The 18,930-nt window shown below is 53.3% G+C and overlaps 2 protein-coding genes across 2 annotated transcripts; one reads left to right on the forward strand and one right to left on the reverse strand.

The window, feature by feature from the left end:
* Positions 1-87: 87 nt before the first annotated feature.
* Positions 88-12,358, reverse strand: nrps12 (nonribosomal peptide synthetase fmqA; the record flags this gene model as incomplete). The annotated part of the gene is made up of 3 exons (XM_745994.2): positions 88-3,836; positions 3,892-11,742; positions 11,810-12,358. 3 exons carry the CDS (start codon positions 12,356-12,358, stop codon positions 369-371), a joined length of 11,868 nt encoding a protein of 3,955 aa, XP_751087.1. The 3' UTR covers positions 88-368.
* Positions 12,359-15,343: 2,985 nt separating this feature from the next.
* AFUA_6G12090 (HET domain-containing protein) lies at positions 15,344-17,456 on the forward strand. The gene has a single exon (XM_745995.2). It carries the CDS (start codon positions 15,390-15,392, stop codon positions 17,244-17,246), a length of 1,857 nt encoding a protein of 618 aa, XP_751088.1. The 5' UTR covers positions 15,344-15,389; the 3' UTR covers positions 17,247-17,456.
* Positions 17,457-18,930: the final 1,474 nt, after the last annotated feature.

Here is an 18,930-nt window from a genome sequence, read left to right on the forward strand (position 1 = left end):
CCATGTCACCGAGTAGCTTGGCTGAGGTTGTCCACGGCCATACCAGTGGATACGAACCAGCTCTCATTGCCAGGAGTACTAATCTTTACAGGCTACGTTGACATATTGTTTATATCTCTTTATGATTCCCTCGTGATGAGGTTGTAGACCCCCAAGACTCCCACCAAAATGTATGTCAGGTAGCTGTTAGAAGGGCGCTTCTCCGAAAGGCAAATTGGAGTCGTAACTAGTTTCTGGTCTTTATGGACGGCGACTGAGTAGTGATGAATATCCGGTAGCTATATATAGATGTATAGATGTTTGCCTCTGTCGTGGACACCAGGCTGACTGTCACTGTACCTACAAGCACAAAAATGACATAGCAGTGCTCAGTTTAGCACTTTCTCTTCTGCGAGTAGCCCTGGGCGGTCCATGTGATCGACTACTTTGCTCAGCGGGCAGTCTGGTGAAGCAGAGAAGAATTCGATCAGGTCACAGAGCCGCCGACACAAAGCTCTTGCCTGGTCCTCAGATAAGACCCGGGTATTGGCGCACACTTGGATCTCCAGTCGGTCTGGGTGAGGTTCGGAAAAGATCCAAACTTCCGTCAACGGATCGAACTGTGCGAACTTGGAGTATTGCACCTGCAGACCGTCCAAGGCGATGTTGTGGTGCAGCTCGATATTCTGATGTTGGACAATGAAGCTGAGCTGGGTATCCGCGGGCCAAGGGGTCGAATGTCTGAAGATATCCCGGAGCTCGAGGTGCTCGTGTGGCAGCGCTCGGGTGTACTGTTCCTGCACGTGGGCGAGCAGATCCAGGACCGTCCACGAGGGCTGCAGCATCACCCGCAATGGTATGAAGTTGAGGCAACATCCCAGGAGAGCTTCGACATTATCAAGGGCCAGGTTCCGGCCGTTCACGGTGTGCCCAAAAACCACATCGTTCTGGGATAGAAGCTGGCAGAGGTGGAATCCGCACGCCGCCTTGACGAGGGAGGCCATTGTGATGCCCGCGGGCAGACGGGGATTCTTTATGCCTTGGAAGGTCCACTGAGTCTTGTGCTCGCGGTCCTGGCAGTTCGTTGCGGGGAACGGCACGGGCATAGAGGAGCCTCGGAGATATTTCTTCCAGAAATCAAAGGCAGGTCGCTCGTCTCGCGAGGAACGATGATAGACGTAATCGGCAAAGTGGGTGGTTGATGGCAGTGGTATCTGGTTATATATGGCGGCTATATCACTGAAAAGACGTGGAATAGATACCCCATCCCACTGGGCATGGGAGATTTGGATCGTAAAAACGTGCTCCTGCTCTGAGCGGGACACGAGAGTGAACTTGCACGGGAGTCTTCCCAGTCCATCTAACGCTGCCAGATCCCTTTCCCAGAGCGACTTGCAGAACTCGAGAAGATCTCCATCAGTCGTATAATGGGTGAAAGGGGTCTCCAGGTTATCGAGGACAATCTGTATCAGACGGCCCTCGTATTGTAGGAACTTTGTTCGGAGAATGCTGTGTCGAGACAGGATCGCTGTACACGTCTTTTGAAGCCGGCATCTGTCCAGAGGGCCGCGGATAGAAAAGTTATAAGAGTGGAAAGTACCTCGTTCAATGAAAAATTGTTGAGCTTGTGTACCCGGTAGTAAGTCTGCCAGTGCAGATCCAGGAGGGACGAGACCCTGCTCCATCAATGACATGTGCAGGTCCTTGGGGCTGTCTACCGGACTCAACGAAAATGGCTGATGGGAGGTCGAGGAGCCATTGAGGGACTTGGGGACGGCCACCTTTGCGAGATCCGACAAGACAGGATGAGCAAAGATATCGGCGACGCTCAAAGCCATACCCGCAGCACGGCAGAATGCGGCAGCCTTCATGGCGTCGATGGAGTCACCGCCGCTGAGTAGGAAATTATCGTCGGCTCCAATATGTTCTACTGGCACTTTGAGGACATCCGCCCATATTTCCGCCAGCTTCTTCTCTTCCTCGGTCGACGGAGCCCGCGTCGAACAGTGCCCAGCATCAACCGAAGCTTTATACGCCTGTAGTTCGATTGAAGACATAGCAGCGACGGCTTTCAGGAGGCTGTTCCTGTCAACCTTGTCTGAATGAGTTCGAGGGATTTGGGCCAGCGGCAAGAACATGGACGGCACCATGAAGTTGGGCACCGTTTGTCGAAGCCTGGTTTCTGCGGTTGTGGCGCTCTGCATGAAGTCCACCGAGGGTTCTGCGATGAGCTTGCTGTCGCTTTCGGGAGCAATACGCGCTGCTCGCTCTGCATTTTGGAAAACCATGGCGACTAACTGCGGTTTTCCGCCCCTGGAAGAAGGTAACAAGTCTGCCACTACATCCAGCGCCCCAGGGAAGCAATGCTGCACGTTAGCCTCGACCTCCCCAAGCTCTAACCGTTGGCCGCGCAATTTGACCTGACGATCCTTGCGCCCAAGGATGCTGAGAGAGCCACTGGGGTTTGCCCGCACCAGGTCGCCTGTCTTGTACAGACGCGAGGTACAGTGTCCTCGAAGAGTACGTAGCCAGGTTGGGGGCTCGATGAAGACTTCCGCTGTCTTCTCGGCGTTGTTGATGTACCCCCGGCCAACGATGGGGCCTTCAATCAGCAATTCCCCAACAGCACCATTTGGAACTAGTTTGTGGTGATCGTGAGGGTCTACCACCCAAGCAACAGACCCAACGGGGTACCCAATATCGTGCGGGTCGCTATGCGGGAGGACGCAGGGTTGGACCAGCGACAATGCAGAACACTCGGCCGGGCCGTACCCGTTCATGAGACGAACGTGTTGTGCCCAGTAGGACACATCTGTTTCCTGCATGCACTCACCAGCCAAAGATAGGCTTGTGATGGTGCTCAAGTCCTCGTGTCGGACTAAGCGAGCCACGGAAGGAATGAGCATGGCGTGGTTGGCCTGCAAAGCAGTGGCGGCCTCGCCCAGACTGTTCTTCCGTTGAGACTCCGAGATCACACAGATACAACCACCTGCGATGAGCACGCTCAGCTGTTCCACAATGCTGATGTCAAAGGCGTATGACGAGAACTGCAGGACCCGGGACTGAGGAGTAAGATTGTATGATCGAATATGATCTAGAGCACCGGAGCAATAGGACCGGTGCTCGATGACAACACCTTTTGGCTTGCCCGTGGAGCCAGACGTAAACACAACGTACAGCGCGTCGGCTGGTCGAACCTTCGGCATGGTAATAGTATGTGAGGTATTCTCCAGCTGCCAGTGATGACGATCCTCGCCCACGACGACCACCGTGGAGGCTAGTTCCCTGCTCATGGCTTCATGGGTTGTTGAAGACACCACCAGTCTGCAGTCGATATCCGCGCAGATGTCCTTGAGGCGCTGAAGGGGGTATGAGGGGTCCAGAAGAAGAAAGGCACCGCCGGCCTTCATGACACCCATCATGGCAATCGGCGTCCACCGCGTCTTTTCAAAACAAAGAGGAACAACGACATTGGGGCCAACGCCTTGGGCAGCTAGATAGACTGCAAGCCGGGAGGACAACTCGTCCAATTGCCCGTATGTGAATGCCCCATCCCAAGCATTGACAGCAGGGGAGTGCGGGCGCTCTACACAGTGCTTCTGGATGAGCTCATGTACGCAAGATTCCACTGCATCGGGGACGCGTCTATTACGTGACCAAAGGATCGCCTTGTCATGGTCACTAAACACATCGATGGACGTCATTGGAGCTTCGGCGTTCGCCAATATGGAGCACAGTGCCTTTTCAAATGTCGCAAGGACCGTTGAGGCTTGGTCGGTTGTGAGTGTGCGCGATCTGTGCCTCAGATGCAGCACTAGTTCGCCGCCCCTTGGAACGAGGGTAATGACCATATCATCCTGGGCAAGTTAGATTTGGGATATCCAGACACAGTTACAGTTCGACCCAACTTACCTCTGTCCCGTCCTCCATGGCGACGGTGGTGAACTCCAGGCTCCTCTTGGCCTCTTCTGCCTCTGACGCTACCTCTGTTTGAACCGCAACTGATGTGTTGAAGAGCACGCCACTAGTTACTCCGGCCAGGCGATGGATATCAGACAGAGGGAACGACTGATGGGCAAGGCTCTGCAAATATTCTTCTTGAAGCCTGCCAATAGTCTCCCTGACTGTCAGTCTCTCGGTCAGATGCACGCGGCATGGAAGAGGATTGAAAACCGGACCAGCAGTACCGGCAATCCCGTCGATCGGAAGATCACGACCTGATTTTACATAGCCAAAGCACACACTGTCGGTCCTGGTAAAGCTGCGAAGCACCATTGCCCAAGCGAGTCCTGCCACGTTCCATGGAGTGACACTGTGCGTTCGGCAGAACTCTTCCAGTCTTCTTCTGTCCTCGAGCGTCCGGTACAGATTACCCCATTCCTTGGTAATGGATGGATCAACGGGGTTCAGCGTCGGGAATTCGCATGGTTCGACGCCCTCTAGGTAACCTTGCCAGTACTGTCTCGCGCTCTCAGAGTCTTGCTGGTAGATGTAAGAGATGTAATCACGGTACAGAGGTGCTCGGCCTGGGAGTAGACGCTCATCATATGCCAGTGAGAGATCCTTCTGAATGATGGCTAGCGTGGTCCGATCCATAATAGCATGGCTCAAATCAAGACGGCAGAGAATATCTCCATTGTCCCTCTCCCAGACCCGCATTATGTGCTGGCACTGTCCCTTCGACCACCTCGTCTGCCCTGGGCTGGATATCGACTGGGGCAAAGAATCCGAGCCCCTGCAGAACACGAATTCTGGTGAGACGTTTTGCAATACAACTTGATCCATGTAGGATTCAGGCCACGGGCTCTCCACAAAAACGGTGCGCAGAATCGCGTGCCGTTTCACTACCTCACACCAGGCGGCTTTGAGACGCGCAACATTCGGCCGAGAGTCAATGCGCGATCGAATACTCCAGGTCACGCTGGCATTGTAGTTGTGCGCGGCTTTAGCCTGTGCAATCAGCATGCCGCGCTGACTGGGCGAGCAGGGGTAGATGTCTTCGACGTTCTCAACCGACACGCCCGCAGTAGGGAGAGTCACATCGAGGAGTTCCCGGAGCGTCGAATACGTCAATGGAAGAAGGGGAAAATCCGAAAGAGTACGGCTCGGCTTGGCTGCAATCAATGTGCTACACCCTTCGATGAGCGTTTGCCGGCATGACTCTATCCACTTCTGAATCTCGAGTTGGTGCTTCATGTAACGATTGTACATGAACTGAAACTGCAAGCAGCCTCGCACCACGGACGCAAACACTTCAAAGATGCCAAACCGCTGAATCTGCTCTCCAGCATCCAGTGATCCTTGGTACTCGGGCATATCTGGAATGAAGAATGCACCCGCTTGGTTGAATTGTTGGTACTCACCAGCATAATTAAAGACCAACTCGACAGGATGGAACTGCTGGAATGCCTGCCGGCCGCTGGGATTCAGATAGCGAGACACAAAGTACGCCCATCCGTTACAAGGAACCGCCCGGCGAGCATCTTTGACGCGGCACACAACTTCCAGGAAACTATGATTCTGCTGCAGCTCGGCAACAACTGGCCACATGGTCGTGAACCAGCCGACTGTCTGTGATAGGTCAATGGCCGAGTCCCATGGCTCTCTTCCATGACCCTCGCTAAACGTGAGCGGCGCTATGCGATGCGGGAAAACCTTGAGAAATGAGTAAAGAAGAACAGCATGCAGAACCTCGTCGGTCCGGGTGGCGAATGCAGCATTTGCGGCGCCTAGAAGCTGTCTGGTTGTGTGCTCGTCGAGGGTGAACACTTGGCGCCGGCTATCGCGGACAAGATTCGGTTGTCCAGCAAGACCCCAGAAGACTGACGGATCCTGATGGTAGTGGTCGGGAAGATCCGTAGGAAAAGCGTGCTGTGGGGAGAGATATTGCCGAGCATACTCCGCCTGTAGTCGGCACCATGTTTGGAAAGGGGTCGAATGGTTGGCCATGGGATTTTCTCCCCTAAGCATAGCCTCGAGGTCGGCCAGGATGATGCGCCATGAGACTAGATCCACCACTAAATGATGGATTACAATGGAGAGGTACTGCGCCCCGTCCTCCCGACTCATCAAGTCGACTGCAATCAGTGGCCCTTTCTGGATACTGAGTGAACAGGCGCCGGATGAGACAACGCCATCCACGCTGGACCGACGGTTCAATCGATGAGAACGGCAGCGGTAGGATTCCTGGATTTTCGAGGTGATGACTTGGCGCCAACTTCCATCGTGCTGTTTCGCAAACCGCGCGCGGAGCATGGGATGCTTCGAGACTAGGGTATGCAGGGCCATTTGCAGCTGGCTCGCAGTGACAGGCTGTGAGACACGAAGCAGAAAGACCTGGCTAAATCGGTCCCAGCCACTGGGTTGCCGGTCAAAGAACATCTGTTGAATCGGGGAGAGGGCAAACCACACATCCTCCTCTTCGTCTATGTGCACGATTGCCGGTGACAATGAACTCTCATGGGACATAATTTTGGAGATGGACTTGAGGCGCAGAATACTATCCATTGTTACGGCCAACCCTTTGGACCGTGCGTGAGCGACTACCTGCATAGCCGTGATGGAGTCACCTCCCAGTTGATAGAAGCTATCATCCATTCCAATCTCAGCTAGAGGTAAGTTTAATGCCTGTGCCCAGATTGCCTGCATCTCCCGCTCCGCGACTGATGTGGGTTCTCGTTTCGTACCGGTTCCTACGGCGCCATACGCCGCCAGCTTCTCCCGTGTACAGGCCGTGGCTATACTCCTCAACCGGCGGCGATCCGTCTTGCCAGACGCACTTTGCGGCAGAACAAGAAGAGGGATAAAGATCTCGGGCACCATGAATGCGGGAATAGCTTCGCGCAACCGAGCCTGCGCTACAGCGACTTGTCCAGTGAACTCCTGGGTTGGTGCCGCTAGGATGTCCCCGGTGGTATCGACATGCTCCTCCACCACGACAAAGGCCACGAGAGTTTGCGTGGCAGGAGTGAAGCTGACCATCTCAACGGCAACGACTGCGATAACCCCCGGCCAGCATTGATAGACATGTTTCTCGACTTCATCCAACTCAATCCGCTGGCCACGTAGCTTGATTTGGCTGTCCCGACGGCCGATATACTGAAAGGAGCCGTCCGCGTTATATCGTACCAAGTCACCAGACTTGTACAGTCGCCCGTGAGGTTGTTCAGGCCGAATATCCTTTATCCATGCTGGTAGAGGGATAAATGCGGCGGCTGTCTTGTCCGGCTCGTTGAGATAGCCGCGAGCGAGAGTGGGCCCTTCGATCAGAAGCTCTCCCACAGCGCCAGGCGGCAGCAGAATATCATGGTTTTCAGGATGCACCACCCAGCAGACACCTGCCACTGGAAATCCAATGTTTTTCGGGTCGGAGGCGGATGTCACCGCCGCCTGGATCGTGGTCGACACCGCGCACTCCGCAGGCCCGTACCCATTCATCACCTTACACTGTCCATTACTGGCCCAGTCGGCAACGTCAGACGCTGTCATGGGCTCTCCCACGCTCACCAAGGTCTTTGTAAACTCGGGATTTCCTCTCAGGAGGTGGCGTGCTACAGAAGGAGTGAGATGGGCATGAGTGAGCTCGAACTTCGCAGCCGCTGCCACCAATTCATTCCGTCGCTGAAATTCCGAGGGCACACAGACACAAGCACCGGCCATCAGGGCGCTGAGCATCTCCATTATGCTGCCGTCAAAGGAATATCCGGCAAATTGCAGCATTCTCGACTCACTGTTGACGCCAGTGATTCGGTTCAGCGCCAGTGCACTCGTGCAGAATGATCGATGCTCGATGACCACCCCCTTGGGTGTTCCAGTGGATCCTGATGTGAAGGCAACATATAACGTGTGGTCCGGCCTGGCTGTAGCCGGTGCCTGTTTTGCTGGCCCATGACCCCAGCGGCGGGAGCTCTGCAGGCTCAGCACAATGGGATGAGATGCCAGCTTGCCGGCCAGATCGCGATTTTTCTCGGAGGTCAAGATTACAGCGGAGTTAAGTTGGTGGCAGATACTCTGCAACCTTTGTTCCGGTTGAGAGGGGTCTAGAAGGGCAAATGCCCCGCCAGCCTTGCTGATTCCCAGCATGGCGACGGTGGTCCAGTATGACTTCTCCAGGCAGACGGGAACGATGACTTCTGGCTGGACCCCTTTGGTGGCCAAGTATTCCGCTAGGCGATCGGACAGCTCCCCAAGTTCTGCATAGGTCAACTGGCCATCCCAGGCCCACACGGCGGTAGAGGTAGGACGCTCGATCTGACGCTGCTGTATGATTTCATGGACACATTGGTGAGAGGCGGGCGGCACGATGCCGTTCCATTGGCGCAGTAACTGCTTTTCCCCAGGACTAACCACTGGAATCTCCGCTACGCGAGCATCGGGATGCGCCAGAAGGTATTGCAGCGTGTACACGAAGTGGTGAACGATTCGCTGCATAATAGGGGCCTGGATGACTTTGGGATCGAACTCTGTCCTCACATCGATCTGACTGGATCCCACCAGCTGACAGATCATCGAGAGAGCGTACGCCGCGAAGCCACCCTCTGCAGCCGCACCGGCCTCGCACGTTGCGAATAGGCTACGGTTCTCGTCACCCCACGCCGGCTGTACGACGAGCTGGCTCTGGAAGTTGCAAGCTTCTTCCGCCTCTGGGCTCAGTTTCCGAATCTGTCGAAGCCCCAACTGCTCAAACGGAATCATTTCCATCGACTGGTCTTGGATGGCTTTCAATGCTTCCAGAACAGTAGAGCTCTCTTTCAGGCGCACACGCAGAGGAACCGTGGCTATGATCGGGCCAATAATGCGTTCTATGTCGGGCACAGGGACGGCGCGTCCAGATATTGTGACGCCGAAAACCACATCAGAGCAGCTTGTATAGTGGCTAATCACCAGAGCCCACGCCAGTCTGATTGCATTGGCTATTGTGTGGCCCCCGGGAACAGCGTCCCGTAGCTCGACCGATAGGTCAATCGTCTCTGTTGGCGTTGGGGTGTATTCCGGGGATGGGAGAGAAGGAAACACCTCCGCCTTCACGCCGACAAACTGGGACCTCCAGAACGCGTCTCCTCCCTGAAGCTGCTGGATATACTGCAGGAAGGGACCCATGCTGTTCGTTGTTAACGTCTGGCCCGTATAGGCCGTCTCAACGCTGTCCATTATAAGCCCGACGGACCAACGATCACAGACAGAGTGGTGCATCGTCAGGACAAAGACGGTGGACAAAGACCCATCTTGATTCCGGTCACGGACGAGAGCGGCGTGAGTCAAGGGCTCCCCAAGCAGCATGTGTCTGTCCTGGCCGTTTTGAACGCACTCTCCCGAGGGTTGCCCATCGTCATCCCACCGAAACTTCTCTTGAATGACAACCTGGTACAGCCGACCATCAGAGGCAGATATAATCCTGGTACGAAGGATTGGGGTTGCCTCGACAGTCATCTCCCACGCTCTGCGGAAGCGAGGGGAATCGACGTGCTCCTCTAAACGATAAACAAACCGGGCAATGTAGCTGCCCGCCTTAGCTGCTGACAGTGTCATCATCCCTTCCTGCAGTGGCGTGCAGGGATAGATATCCTGGATCATGCTGCTTTCCACCTGGCATATCTTGGCTGCCATGGAAAGGAGACCGGGCTGCGCACCGCGATCCAGCAGAGAGAAGGGCGGCATATGTTGTGCGGCTCCTGAGTTGACCACATCGGTCAAACGTGCTAGATCACCAAGCTGTGGCGAGCGAAAGACATCCTTCACCGTGAAAGAGAGCCCGACGCGCTTTGCCCGACTCACCAGTTTCATTACGCTCACAGAGTCCCCGCCAAGCGAGAAGAAATTGTGGTTCATGCCGACCATCTCCGGCGGCAGATGGAGGAGTTCAACTACCAGCTGGTGGATTAGGGTCTCCTTGTGGGTATTCGGCGGAAGGACACGGGTTTCAAGTCCTGCTAAGGCCACCAGCTCATCGTGCCGCAGCGCCTCAGCCGCTTCCCGCAGCTTCTGCCGCGCAATCTTGCCGGTGATTGTGACAGGCGTCTCCTTGAGCTGCAGAAAGAGTCGGGGGACCATGTAGTCTGGAAGCTTGTCCTCCAAGAAGGACGTCAGTTGTCGGACTGAAGATGTGAAGTGATCATCTGGCACCGCAAACAACGGTGAGTCGTGCCCTCCATTGCTAGAACTTTCATCTCTCGAGGGAAGAACAAAGGCAACTAGAATGGCGTCTCCATTACTATCCGCGGGGACAATGGCATCAAGCACCACATTGCGAATCGTGCAGCAAGCCTGCGCGATATGATATTCCGGCTCGGCCAAGTCTATGCGTTGCCCACGGATCTTGACCTGCCGGTCTTTTCGACTAACGTACCGCAGCATTCCATTCGAATCGTAGTAGACCAGATCACCAGTAGTATAGATCCGCTTGCCGTCGGCATGTCCATATTGCGCCCGCCAGCGCGGTGGCGGGATCAAAGTTGCCGCCGTTTTCTCAGGATCATGCAAATAGCCCTGCGCCAGACTTGGCCCTTCTACCGCCAATTCCGCTACAGCACCAATGGGAGCAAGCTGGTTCGGATTCCCCGGTTCGACTAGCCAGCATCGAGCATTGGCAGGCGTTCCAATGATGCCAACGTCCCCAATAGACCTGATCTGCGGCGACACGCAGCAGATTCCTGCCCATTCCGTGAACCCATACGCTTGAAACAGGCGAGCACGCTCAGCCCAGAGGGAGAACTGGGCCTTTTTCAGAGGCTCTCCAGCCACGAGGATGGTGCGCAGATTTGGAACAGCCTCGGGCTCGAGCGTGGCAAGCACCGTCGGGGTCAGGATGCACCAGTCTACTCCCATCGATCTGATTGCATCCGCTAGACGGCTCACGCGGTCTGAGTCGGACGGGAGACACACCGTACCTCCTGCAGCGAGTGTGCACCAGACCTCAATCAGAGACACCCCGAAAGTGAAGGATGCGAACTGTAGCACTCGGCTTGTCGGTCCCAGATGTAGTGCGTGGGAATGGGTCGCGACGCTAGCCAACGCCGCGTGATCTACTACGCATCCCTTGGGTTTTCCTGTACTTCCCGAAGTGAAAAGACAATACGCTGGCGCCCCCGGGTCACACGCTGGCAGGACAATCTCGTTATGGACGTCCACCAGCTCCGACACAGTGGTCTCGGAAACAACCACCGTAGTCGTGACCAGGTCCTCTACCAGACTTTGATTCTCTGGCGATGTAACAGCTAGTGTGGCGTCCAACTGCCTTGTTATTGATTTCAGCCGGTTCACCGGCTGTGATGGATCCAATGGTACAAAGGCGGCTCCAAGCTTGTTGATTGCCAGCATGGCCACGATTGCCCATGAAGATTTGCAAAAGCACACGGGGATCAGGTCGCCGGGCTGCACACCAGATCCTCGCAGGCGATACGCAACCTTCAAGGAGAGCGTCTCTAGCTCACTGTATGAGAGCGCGCGGTCTGCCGCAATGACTGCAGGATGGTGCCGTCGATCCGTGGCTCGGTCATGGACAACTTGGTGCATCGCCTTGAACTTAGGCTGGACTAAAGCACGCTCGTTCCATTTCCCAATCTGGTCCAACTGCCTTCGGCTCACTAAGCAAATCTCACTCAGGGGAATACCTCTTCCCGCCCTAGCAAGCTCGACGACTTCTTCGAAGGAGGACTTCAGATGCGTAGCTTGGATATCGGTCAGCACGGTGGTTTTGTATGCAAGAAAACATTTCCGCCAATTGGAGTCGAGATCGAGTTCCAGAACTAACAGCACATTGCAAGCCTTCATCCGGTCTGGTCAGCCCTTCATTCGAGGAGAATCCGTCAGGAGCCATCATTAGGGTGCGTACCTCTCCGTTTGCCTTGCGCAATTGATTGGGACTGCGACACTTGGCCAAGCAGTCCTGCGAGTTTCCACGGCATATCACGATCCCAGTATCGAAGTACGAATAGCAGGTTGGGTCGGCATCCGAAATCGACCATGTATCCCCTTGCCATAGCTCGTTCAGCAGTTGGACCTGTCTCCGGGATGCTGCCAGCACTTTCATTCCCCTCTTAAGCCCGGCCTCTAGTATGTCTTCGTTAGCCCCTGGCGGTATGTCTTGCAAACCAATCTGCACTGTGTCCACTTCCGCAAAGCGCCAGAGAAGGAGGGCCCAAGCCGCCGCGGCAAGGTACCGAGGATCTGCTCCGGCTGTAGGACAAGTTGTCCGGCACAACTTGAGGCCTTTTTCTCCGCTGGAAATCGCCAGCTCTGTGACTCTCCATTCATCGACGAGCAGTTTCCCATCGTTCCGTACGGGAAAGAGGCACTTTTCATCACGCAACACTGAATATCGCTGTGGGGCCATTCTTTCTCCGTGCTTTGTAGTTTGATTCTTTGCTTCCAAACGTTCCATAATTATAGGATCAGGACTCGAATCATTGTCCAGCCGCAAGGATCGTTGCACACCCTCATCTTATATATATATATATATATATATCTACAATTAGTGTCACTGAGGCAAATCACCTCCTGTTTCCCCGGTGAGTGAATCTGAAATATGATCTGTGGTGTAAGGGGGCTGTCCCCGTCAATATGAGTTCCCAAATCGCCACAAGGTACATGCAAAGAGAGGAATATCACCCGGAATCGGAGCCATCGTGGCATATATCTGGCATACGTCTGCATGAGGGCGAACATAGGTGTAAGCCAGAGTAGCGAATGTCGACTCATGGTTTGGCTAGCGAAGCTGTTGGAACAATTTCCATTACATGATGATATGCTAGAGTGTGAGTGCGGGAAATCACGCCAGATCGTCAGAAATTTCATCTTGCAGCCGCTCACCGCATCTCGCACCCTTGAGACAAATCGCCCTCTCAGAGAGCCTATCTCCTTCCTAATAGGTAACCAGCATGCTAGCTGACTTCTTCCTTGCGTGTTCTGTCTTTGATTCATGGTGCTAGGTGATCTATTCCACAAATACACCCTATTTTCATCGTGTTCACTGATGGAAGATAGCTGGTTTACCCGATTGGAGACGACAAACTGTGTCATGTATGTACCTTCGATCAGTTTTCTCCTGACAGGCGATATATCGGCTTGGACTATGCGATGGTGCGTGTTCTAGGCAGTGTGGCAATCTGTCAAGAAAGCGCCATCTTAAGGTCCCTTGCCTGGAGCAGGATACTCGAACATCAGTCACAAACGAGAACAGACGATCGCCCCTCCACTACCATATTACATGCGTGCCTCAGATCTCAGCCCTTGCTTGACAGGGTTGTGGCGGTAAAGGTCAGCAGGCAGCTATTGACATGCCGTCCGCTCATTATTTAGCTGGGTAGAGTATAAATAAACCATGCGGATGGCTCCAGACTAGCAGTGATATTGCAGGCGCCGTCCCTTGCTTCTTCGGTCTCTGCATCAGAATATTGGTCCAATCCCCCATTGCGTGCATCAAGATCACGATTGACATAATTTAGGCCAAAGCTACGAGGATTTTGGTACCAACAAAGTCTCATCTGGGATCCACTCCCATGGCTTTGGAATTCATTGGCGCAAGTTGACGCTGGATGAATTCCTAATTTCCCTCTACCATTCGTCTTAGACAACGTCGGAGATGACCACTCCAAGAGGGATACCTGAAGGCAAGGATGCCTCTTGGAATGAAGATCATTAAGTGGCGTCGACAACGGACGTGATTCTCAGCTGAGCCACCCATTCCTCAAGCAGTTCTTGCGCTTTTTGAGAATTTGGGGATGACGAAATTCATCAAAGATGTTTTTTCCATCAGGCTACCGAATAAGGGGTCTAGTACTCCAACAATAAAGGGATCCAAGTTCTTGATGGAGCGTGCTTTAAGAGGCTCTAAAGGCAAAATCTGGAATTCACGGTGACTGTAATTCCACATCACCTGTGCATCTCAAAGACAACCGACTACCTTACAGAAGAAGTTCACGGCCAGATATAAAAATGGTTAAAATACATGGCCAGAATCCAAATCAGGTGATCAAATAGAGACCCAGCTGGTCAGCAAGGTAAGATCCGGTCATCACAGCGTACCTCTCAAGGACCCAAAGCACTCCGGACTCGCTATCCCAGGGTAGCCAAAGTCTCCAATCGTTGAGACACTCAAAGCAGCGGCAGTCTGAACAGTCGCGGCAGCCTTTGCACCCCCTTCAGCTATAAGTGGTGATTCAGTAGATGAAGATTGGGCCCGCACATGGATGACTGTTCATCACTTCCCATCCCTAGACTTGAAATTCGCCAAAGGAAGGTGACTGCTGGTCTGGGACAGACGCCACAAAGTGATCTTCAGGTACGCCTTCTTCGATCCCAGGATGAGATTCTGCCCTTCTGGACGGCGACAACATCAGTCAGTTTGGCCGATCATCCCACCCATACGGTTGGTGCAGTAGTTAAATCCAAATATCAGTAGGTGGTGGTCGCTTGTTCGAAGGTGCAGTTGATGCTTATTGCTTTCACTCTAGGAAATAGACATGTCCCAACCCGTAGCCTATAATGTGCGTCTCAGTCTTGCTAGGAATCATAGGGACCCAGGCAGTTGCAGCATTATGACTGCTAGATCCACTGCTCCTCGACTGCGGAATTGGCGAAGATTGAGGACGCGCTGGCGGGAGATGTTCAAGAATGTTTTCTCAGCCCCTCAATAAGAGGAATGCCGATAATGAGACCTTTCCGGGATCAGTCGAGGACCGTTTTCACATGAAATGCCCCAGTACATGTCAAATCACAGTGCCACTCAGCGTCCTTGCTCCTCCTGCACCGAATGAAGCGTTCCGTCTGGCAACGCCAACGGGGGAGAATCTGCCCATTACTCTGGTGGTCCGGATATGTGCCCCTTGTGGTTGCAGAAGGTCGTAAGCTCGTGGGCCTCCCTCGAGCAAGTCAGAATACCAGGAAGAGCATGCCTCCAGCCTCGCCAAGCAGAGTATTAAGTTTAAGGCAAACAGCTAAGAGGTCTTTCTCTCAAGAGATCATCCTACTACTTCTACTCCGTAGACACTTTGATACTAGATTATTGTCTAATTAGAGTAGCTATAGGCTTCTAGGATGGAAGGAATGCGGGGGATCCGGAGATCGAGCAGCAGTGGGGTCTGGTATAGGCTACGTGCTATGATGCTACGCTTGCCAAGGATAATGAAATATATTTACAACGATATACTTGAATGCTGTATTACTTGTCGAGGCATAGGCTTCTCTCAGCCATAAAACCACTAAGCTAAAAAGGCGTCTAGACCTCCGTTTCTAGTATAGTAGGAATTATAAGGCATCTTCTGGTTGACAGCTTCATTAGCCTTCGAGCCACATGGTCAAAGCGCTCGGACGGCCAACACTACTTAAATCAGTCTATCTCCACCTCGAATTTGCATCCTCACACTTCACCAGATCGTACGTAGACCTCCATATTAGCGATCCTGTCTGCCCGAATGGGTCATTCTTCGGACACCTTTTCGTACTCTCCTCTCAATCCCGAGGCTGCGGAGATTCGCCTTCTCACTATCCTACCCGACAGAGATGGAAACAACCCAGTGAGATGCACCTTGCAGACCGTGTCTCTGAACAGCGCGCCCCAATTCGAGGCGCTCTCATATGTCTGGGGAACTGTTGCTGAAATGGTGGAAATCTTGGTGGACGACATCCCATTTCAGGTCACAACGAACCTCAACGCAGCGCTGCAATGCCTTCGACATTCTCGGAAGAAGCGCGTCATCTGGGTTGACTTTATCTGCATCGATCAAAACAACGGCAAAGAAAAGAATACCCAGCTCCCTCTCATGGGCCGTATCTACAAGGACGCGACATCTGTAGTTGCATGGCTCGGACCAGTCAATCCCAACATGGAACAGACAATGTCGATGATCAAGCGACGAGAAAGCAGCCTGGCGGCGATCCTCCAGGACGTACGGCAGATGACGCGGCCGCTGAGCCGGAAGAACCGGCGCGACACCATAGGATCGATCCTAGACGCCATTCAGGGCTTTCTGGACATCGTTTCGGCCCCATACTGGGGACGCATATGGACCTTCCAGGAGTACTATCTCCCCGAGAAGCTCCCCGTGTGCATGGTCGGCAATATCCCCTTTACCCTCCCCGCGCTAGTCGATCTGGGTCGGCACTTTCCGGAGATCCTGGCCCCGTTTGTGGAAAACCTCGACAAAGTGGCTCCGCGGGCGGGCGATGCAGCCGACATCGAAAGCCACCAGGCACTCCTGAGCCGTGTGAAGGAGGCGCGGCAGCGCCTCGCGCAGTCAAATCCTATGCAGGACTTTGCGCACGACATCGCAGCCAGCCGGAAAGGCCTGTCCTCCTTTGCGGATGTGCTCGATCTGACCGTCCAGCGCCAATGCTCCAATCCCCTCGACCGCTTCTACGCGCTGTACTCCATGGTCGACGGCGTCCAAAAGAAGTACCCCGTCGATTACGAGTATACCGCGGACGAGGTGGCGCTCCAGATCACGCTCTGGATTTTGGTCTACGAGGGGCTTGATTTTGTGTTCAACATGTTTCATTTCTACGACGGGCCCCAGGGGAATATCCTGGGCAACCCCAGCCCCTCGTGGGTGCCCAACTATCGGGATTCGACGTCTCGAAGCCGTTTCCGATTCAAGGATATTGACAAGTCTCTCCAGGACCTGGAGCAGAGAGAGTATACGACGAACTTGTCCTTGCTTCCCGGCAAGTACGTGCTACGGTTCTGGGCCCGAAGGGTGGGCAGGACTCGAATCGTTTACAGGTTTCCGGAGGAGACCGTGGAGATTGCCCGGAGGATTGTGGAAGCAGTTAACGAGCCGGCCGCCCAATGGGGCAATGGGGTAGACGAGACGAACATGGCGGAACGCTTAGTCTGGGGTTTTCTTGGCCATGACGGAATGCAAAAGGAGTTCGCCGTCGGCGATATCCTCAACGCCCTGGAACAACTCCTCAGTTCTCCTGACGACTTTTCCGACTCCATCCAGTTATCGACACTTGTGAAACAGCTCCAGCGGAATCTGGCATCCCTAGCCGGAAGGACGGTCTTTCAGCTTACAGATTGTCCCACGGGCGGGTTCGGCATTGGCATTGGACACATCCAAGACGGAGATCTATTGATTCTTTCGAGCAAAATGATGAATCCTGTTGCCTTGCGGGACTCGGGCTTCCGCAGTACCGACGAAGGCGTGGTACATTATCGCATGATTGGAAACGTCTTCGTAGAAGGCATCGCGGAGGACCAGAAAGAACATCCTACTCCGCTGCTGGCTGAGATGAAGGGAGGGAAGTACGAGGAGTTTCGGATATTGTAGTAGTAATGGTTGTAGCCTGTGATGACAGTAAATGACTATGCGTTGAACCATCAATATAAACGTTTATACCAGGTCCAGGCCACGTAGCGCGGAAACAGATGCCCTGGCTCCATGTCCAGGAACGACAGGCCTGTATTCCTGTGAAACTTTGCTACCTCTCCATAGCACCCTCTTCTGTTCAGCCAACAATGCTACAACAGCATAGACAGCTTACCTCTTTTTAGCCCCATAAAGTTTGCGTTGAAGAAGTGGCGTATCAATACAGGCGTCTAAATTAATATCTATTTCAGTCTATAACCCCTGGCGCAAGACCGGTAGGAGATAGATTTATCAGCCTGCTGTTCCTTCTTGGGAAAAGCAGCAGGGAGTTGGCATACCAGCTCCCTTTGGACAGGAGCAATGGTGAGTTTTGCTGATCATATATGGCAGTGGTTTGTCAATGATATGATATTCCTCCTAAGCATCCTTTCCTGCTGCTGTCTGGATGCTATACTTCAGTGCTCTCCGAGACATCGATTGATATGTTCAATTGTTCTTTGAGGACTCCGGCAGGTTAAGGATTAAATTCATCAGACGCCTTTTGACCATCTCATTAACCCATAAATAACTTCCGAAGTATTACCACAGCGCCTCCACAGCCCATCAGGATCTCCTCGAGACAAGTCCCTAGCGAAATGACCTTTGTAAGTCACCGGTTGAGTTGTCCTTGGCGGATCAAGATTGGTAAACCCGGAGCTACCTTTCTACCGTAGTGGTCTTTTGTCAGGGAAAGGAGTATTAAACAGATTACAAGGAAAGATATGAAACCTTTCAGCAGCCTCATAACCCCAAGATGGTCTCGATCATCGCTGCGCCAGCTCAGCTGCCCTCTTGGAGTGCCTTCTTCGCTAGTCTGTTTGCTCTGTACTCAGTCTTGTGTAAAGACTTCGATCTTCAAATATAGTTTGCACGTTAGGTCATAGAGAATTCTGCAGCTACACAAACATATCTTGAATGAGAACTTTTCAAGAAGGCTGGTACGTAGTGTGCATGACCACATTCTAATCCCGTTCCCTTCGCTCTACCCCGATGACCAGAGCATTGTTCAGTATAAGGCTACCAGTAGAACAAGACTATTAGTCTGCTTTCCGGACCCTCATTACTAGTCCAGAATATTTTGCAATCTACTGTCGCAGTGGAACTCCAAGCTGGACAAGATTCCTAGTTTGTTGCCTAAGAAATAGATCAGTAGATTGCATTGGACGAATATCGACCGAGCGTAGCTGAGTATTCTAGCCACAGTCACTCCAATTATGGCTCAATCCACAAGTTGAGGCGGTGGGTTACTACAGGTCGTGTCCTCCATAAGTACTGGATATATTCCATAGCTGAATTATGGGAATAGTTCTTAACGAGCTGTGAGGCTAGCAGTTTCATTAGTTACGTGGGTGAATCACGTTTAGCTGCTGGGCGGTTTTAGGGCTTTTCAGGTATGGGTGGCCCCCGGTGACCCTTTTTCCAAACGAAGGTTACAACAAGCTTTGGAGAACCTGCTCAGAGGGAATGCGGAATCCCTGGTTTGGAAACGCCCTCTCGTTCCCTAGGACTGCCAGTATGACTGTGGAGGTGCCCTTCCATGCGTAGACTGTCCTCGAGGGTGGATAATCTTCAGCGGGTGCTCCGGCTAGAACAGTGGCGATCACCC

This window comes from Aspergillus fumigatus, chromosome 6, assembly GCF_000002655.1.
Source record: "Aspergillus fumigatus Af293 chromosome 6, whole genome shotgun sequence".
Lineage (NCBI taxonomy): Eukaryota > Fungi > Ascomycota > Eurotiomycetes > Eurotiales > Aspergillaceae > Aspergillus > Aspergillus fumigatus.

Excerpts from the sequence above, each read along its gene's own strand:
- AFUA_6G12090 (XM_745995.2), top strand. The coding sequence starts at position 15,390 with ATGGGTCATTCTTCGGACACCTTTTCGTACTCTCCTCTCAATCCCGAG.